At 47.1% G+C, this 6,217-nt stretch overlaps 1 protein-coding gene across 2 annotated transcripts; it reads right to left on the minus strand.

The window, feature by feature from the left end:
- Positions 1-147: 147 nt before the first annotated feature.
- On the minus strand, positions 148-5,543 carry dnpep (aspartyl aminopeptidase). Of its 2 annotated transcripts, XM_083680084.1 has the most exons (16): positions 5,453-5,524; positions 5,309-5,368; positions 5,009-5,099; positions 4,352-4,440; positions 4,060-4,173; positions 3,802-3,927; positions 3,442-3,566; positions 3,243-3,327; positions 3,012-3,119; positions 2,729-2,806; positions 2,499-2,582; positions 2,217-2,377; positions 1,925-1,964; positions 1,632-1,733; positions 578-745; positions 148-426 (listed from the first exon to the last, which is right to left on the minus strand). In XM_083680084.1, exons 3-16 carry the CDS (start codon positions 5,088-5,090, stop codon positions 376-378), a joined length of 1,413 nt encoding a protein of 470 aa, XP_083536210.1. In that variant the 5' UTR covers positions 5,091-5,099; positions 5,309-5,368; positions 5,453-5,524; the 3' UTR covers positions 148-375. The 2 variants fall into 2 exon arrangements, with proteins under 2 accessions (XP_083536210.1, XP_083536209.1); XM_083680083.1 differs by lacking the exon at positions 5,309-5,368 and having other exon boundaries at positions 5,453-5,543.
- Between the last annotated feature and the right edge of the window lie 674 nt (positions 5,544-6,217).

Below are 6,217 nucleotides of genomic sequence, written 5' to 3' on the forward strand. Positions count from 1 at the left end.
ATATGTCACACTGTGCGACACGAAGGGCCGGCTAGAGTAACTCTACTATTTATTTCCCACATCGCTTCTATTTCTTGCCACCATCACATCTTGTAGCCCACAATTTGTACAACTGTCTTTATATATATATAAAAAAACAAAACAGGGTGTTGATTAAAGATTTATTGTTTCATAAACAAAATTTCGATTCATTATAATAATTATTTTGAGGACGTCTACCCCTCTGAGATTACAACAATACTGTAAGTGCTGCAGTGTGTGTGTATATCTGTGAGAGAGCATATGGGACGCAGAGTAGAGGACATCCAACAGAGAAAGAGACACACAGAGAGAATGATCTCCCTTTCGCCTGTCTGTGTTGCTTCCTTTGCCCCTCTAGTCCACCGACACCATGCCTCTCACAGCAGGAAAGAGCTCAAAGAAACCCTGAAAAACACAGACAAACACAAAATGAGGTCAATATACACTAGCAATATCCATCCACTGTGATTTAATAACCTATAAACAGGTACTGTTCTAGGATTCCAACTCATTTAACAACTCAGATCCATATGAACGTTGGGTTCGGATTGGGTACCTTGAATAGGGACATAGTCTGGAGCACTCCGGAGGTGCAGCACATCTCCCGGATGGAATGCATGGACAGCTGAGGGGCACCTAGGTCCAGCACAGGTATCCCCAGACGGGAAGCCAGGATGGGGCCGATGGTGGTCCCACACGGGCTGTCATTCCGCACCATCACGTCCTGTGAGGGTAGAAAGTATAAATACAGGCAAACAAAAGATGCTCCCTTTTGGAGGGACGGGGGGGGGGGGTGGGCTAGAGGGGTAGAGAAGCGTTTTGCAGAGGCTTACACCTAGATGACACTGGCTCTTGAAACCAGATGTGTCCTGCTGGAAATCCATTTACCTCAAATGCAACGTTCCTTTGGCTTGCCTGCCTCTGCGTTGCCTTGCCTTGCCTTTTCTGTGTGGTGCATGCGTTGGAAAAAATCATACTTCTGTGTTGCGTTTACCCTGCGGAAGCTGATTTAAAGGCTACTTCGTGATGTTTTAACAATAACTGCCATCCTAAAAATAGCTCTGTAGCATCACATTGATGTTAGCTCTCAACCAAACTGCACTTTAGTCTTTGTTCATCTGTTGTTAATCATTTGTTTGAACAAGGAAGTGCAGAGCACCTCAAAATCACTCAGGTCCAACATTCCGACTGTATATAGTGCTAATCCAGTAGGGGGCAGACATGAGCCTTTAGTTTCCATGCAATGTGTAAAAATTGTTGTGATCACAGCGTTGCTGCCCATGGCATAGCAGTCTCCGTGGCAGCTTCTCACACCATTTCACAGTGAGTCTTTTCTCCACAGAATAGGAATAGGGATGATGAATCTCTATGGTTTCACCCTTCTTACACATGTTTCCTCACAGGCTTCGTTTCAACACCCTCTCTCGACTTTGCTATGCCTCGACTGTCAACCTCCGCTCTGTGTTGCTAGGAGATTCAATAATAGCAGAGAAATTCAAGACACACAAAGAGATGGAAAACCTGCCTAGTGCACTGAGAACACAAAGCCTGGTATCTATATGAACAAATAACACACATGCGCGACGACACACACATTCTTGTGTGTTTACCTGGAGAGGCACACCAACCCGACCAGCAATTTCTCTCATGATGGAGGCAGTCACAGCTGTAGTGGCATAGCGCTGGTTACTGTTGAATTTAAGCACAGGGCCCTGAGAGGACATTTAGACAAATCACAGGGTGAGTTGATATATTTTGCACAAGTTGATAACATTACACCAGGCAGGGCCATACCTTTTCAGATATGAACACTTAGATTAGGTTCTAAAATCTTGAATTCTACAACACATGCATGATGGGAGGTTTTAGGGGTACGGCTGATGGGGCGGTTTGAGCTCTGTACCTTGTGGAAAGCTGGTCTGTGGTTGTCATCGTGCTTCTCTCTGAGGAGGTGGAGAGGTTGATTAAAATGCTAAACATTACCACCATCTTGAATAGGAACATCTTTCACAGTGAATCCTGGTCATAGGCTACACAAAACCCGCTGTGTGACAGCAGTCAATGATAAGAGACAAACACCCCCCCAGAAGTATTCTGACACTGGCAGTTGGGGTGTTGATGCGGTGTTGCTAGAGGCTACAGTGAATGTGGTTGTTGGGGAGTTGTTATGGTGTGAACTGTTGGAGGACACTAACTGGTAGTTGGGGTGAGCGGCGTGGGCCATGTCAGCACTGATCATGAAAGAGAGGGGCGCCGCCTGCTGGAAGGCAGTGAGGTTGCTGGCGGAGGAGGACAGCCGGGTGAGGATCATCTCCGTCAGGTTGGACGCTGCCCCCTGGGCGCTCTCTGACCCCACCTAGAGGACACAGGGAGAAGCGCACAAGCAGCCTCAGGCATACAATACAGTACAACGTACACCTTAGCCAGCACAGAGCGAGAACCAGAACATATGGATGGGCTTAAGGTGAGTGACTCACCTCTTCATTGTCGAACAGAGTCACCATCCGGATGTTTGGGTCTTTGGCCAAAGAGTCTCCAGAGCTACAGGAGTCCATCAGAGCCTGATAGAGAGAGAGAGAGAGAGAGAGAGAGCGAGAGTGTGTAAAAGTTTAGAGAATACATGGTTTGAGAGGAGTGTTCAGATGAGGGTGGTAGTGTTGGTGCTGAGGTGGAAAGTGGGTGTCGACTGAGAGCTGTGTAGACTCACCTGCAGGGCGCAGTAGCAGCTGTGCAGGTTGTCTAGACGGGGGGAGTAGATGAACTCCTCATACACACCTCCAAGTGCCTGTGCAGCCACAGACATTTACCAAATCAAGTCAGACTCAACATCTTTATACCGACCAAGCCAACAAGGAAGTGCTGTAAACCACTGTCATAAATCAAGTGGCAACAATATTGTGAAAACTCAACCAAATAAAATGAGGTCAAACTAGTACTGTAGTGTTATGATACTGAAGTAGAGTGAGTTAGGGGACACTGAGGAGACTCACCCCCGGCTGAGTATCTGCCAGACACAGCTCAAAGTCCAGCAGGGCCTCAGGCTGAACGCCTAGCTCTGAACACAGCACCTTGACCAGGGCTGGGTGGTGCTTGTCAGCCTGGAATAGGGAAGTTTAGGGGTACAGAAGACAAATGGATGAGTTGACTGTCATGTGCGTGTGTGTGTGTGTTCTGTGTGAGCAAGAGTGAGAGAGAAAGATAGGATGGATAAAGAGCCTTACAGTAGTAGTAGCATTGCAGGCATCTCCAGAGGAAGAGTTGCCAGTCTCCAGCTCTTCCTGCACTGCGGTGGCTAAGACAGGCACTCTGAGACACAGACACAGACACAGAGACACACACATCAATCGACTCACAAATACCATCTTTCTCTCTGGTTAACTTCTCTCCCCTCCTCCCAGCTCCTCCTCCTCCTGCACTCACAGATGGTTCTCCTTGTTGGGGCCGAAGGAGTCGTTCATGTCCCTCTGCAGGTGAATGGCCAGGTGGGGGATTCTGAGGAGAGGACGGGGCACGTGCACCAGACGATGGACCAGCTTCTCTCCAGTCTGCAGCACAAGAACACACAAACACACTGACATGAACCAGTTGAACCTCATAAACACACACACACACACACACACACACACACACACACACACACACACACACACACACACACACACACACACACACACACACACACACACACACACACTCTCTGAATGTGAAATCCATGAGTTTACTTCAACAAAGACAAACAACGGCGATATCAACAGGGGTGGTTGAGATCGAACGCTGTACCTTGACGATAACACGACCAGCAATGGTCAGATCGCGGTCAAACCAGGTGTTCCAGATTCCCCCTCCATAGCACTCCACCCCGACCTGCAGAACGCCCAGACGGGTCTTCTTGGACCGAGGCTTGACCTGAGCAACCACACAGAGGGAGACAGATCCCCAGAGTTAGTTACCAAACCCAAGAGTGGCCCAGCCTTCCCCACTGTACCCCACTGTACCCCAGAGTACTCAGTGCTGCTGGGGGCGTAGTCTCATCCTCACCCTCAGACAGGGGCTGTCTGTGTGAGCCCCAATCATAGAGAAGCCATTGCCTGGCTGGTAGAGTCCACCGACAGCGAACACGATGATGGTGGAGTAGTTGCGCGTCACAAAGTACTGTTGAGAGAAGAGAGAGGAGGGTCATCATGACCATACATCCAGGTAGAGTCAGATCATGTCAAAGCTGATGGCTCAGGTAGTGACAGTGGTGTCATGTAGAGGTGGTTAAAGACATCCTTATAACATGCAACCCCATGAAGCTGTGTGGACTGAGGCGGGGCCTCTGTGCACTGACCTTACTGGCAGGCTTGATGTCCCAGTGGTCTGCCTCCTTCAGCTCAGTAAAACCAGCCCCCAACAGACGGGTCTTGCATTCCTCAACCACTGCAAAGTGGGAGAAAAATGGCAGAACATTTATTTTGAATAGTATAAAATCACTTCATTTGTTTGCTCAGAGCCTTTTCCTTTGTTACCTGTGATCTTGTAAAAAAAAAAATCAGACCACATTTCAATTGACTGAATGTGACTGCTCTGCAGGTGCTGTGGGTTTGAGACATCTCAGCGGGTATCTGGGCCAAGGCCAGATTACTGCTTGATCAGAGTGCAAACATACAGAGTGGCATATCAGTGCTGGATCAGAAAGAGGCCATGTCCGTCTCCAACGTCTAGGCTATTATCTTATCTAAAGATCAAGGTCCATGGGAGACAGGTTGGGACAGTGTCCCGTTTCTCCACTTAGTTGTGCTTCAACCTAGGCCTAGCCAAGGCAACAGCAGCTATGACAGGTACTACAAAGGCAGGGTAGCAGGCACATCATTTAGAAATGTGTTCACGTCACCAATCACTTTCTGTTTTCTTCTCTTGCACTATTGCATGTTCATGACATGCCACTGTCATTAATTTTGCACCTGCAGCCAGTCACATAGTCTACCTACTGTTTTGTCTAACTTACCGTGGTATGGCGACACTCCTCTGTTGACGAACTGGAGGAACTCTTTGGCAGCTGTCTGCACGGCTTCCTTTGATGACTTCATGATCAACGACTGTGGATGTGACACATGTCATGGTGAATGAGTGACACAGGGTGACAAAAAGAAGACACTGCTCAGTAGCTTAGCTTGCTAACTATAATCTTTAGGCTTTTCTAGCCAGCCAAAGATTTTCCCAAATTGTAATTAATGTATGACAAGTTGTCCAAAATCTGTGTAGAACAAATGCCATTTAGACAGGAAGAGATCAAATTAGTCTGAACTCACATTAGCTAAAGCAGCAAATCCAGATAGCAAACCACATGCAGAAGAAACAAGTTAGCCTGCAGAAGTCAAATCAGACTTCACTAAATGAACTATACACCTCCAAATACGCCGGCAGCAAAATAATCATTTATGGCACTTACCTGCATAAATGTTTAACTTGGCTTTCAAACTCTGTACCGGTATAAACAATGACTCTGTGTAAAGAACACGACACAGCTGACTGATTTGATAGCCGCACAAAAGGATGATTTGACGGTAGATGAACTTGGTATTGCCCTCTGCTGGTGCGGAGGTTGTCTGGCTTTAGTGGCTACAGATGAGAGCAGTGGAGCTTACACAAATCTCCAGATAAACACTTTATTTCCCCTCCAGACAGTCAATCCACAATATGTGTATAGCATGGTACTTTCCCGTCAACCAATATGCCAGGGGGGCACAGACAGAGCCTATAACAACAAATCTAGACTGAACCAAGGACATTTGAAGTAATTGTCTGAGTTTATTTTTTGTTCCCATAAAAGCGCACAGTGTAATTTTGCCCTGTTGAGGGGAAGAGTCTCTCTCCAGAAATGTATGTATAAATGTGTCCGGATTGATTGAACGCTCCCCCAGAAAGATTATCTTGTCTTGTCTTGTCTTGTCTTGAAAGATGTTCTAAACTGAGTACTGTATTTTAAATAATCTCATCACATGGGTTGTGTGGCATGTATCCTCATCTCCATCCATGTTTCACTCTCCCCAACCCCAACCCTTTTGTACACTCTGACGCACACACACTGGAATTCATGCTGGGAGTATTTGAGTGTCTTTTGTTCCCATCTTGACTGTGCGTTTACGTTAGAGTGTGAGAAAACGGTGTCCCTGGACCTGACAGAACCGAGATGCTCTGTTGACGTCTGTGTGAG

This window comes from Argentina silus (assembly GCF_951799395.1).
Source record: "Argentina silus genome assembly, chromosome: 11".
NCBI lineage: Eukaryota > Metazoa > Chordata > Actinopteri > Argentiniformes > Argentinidae > Argentina > Argentina silus.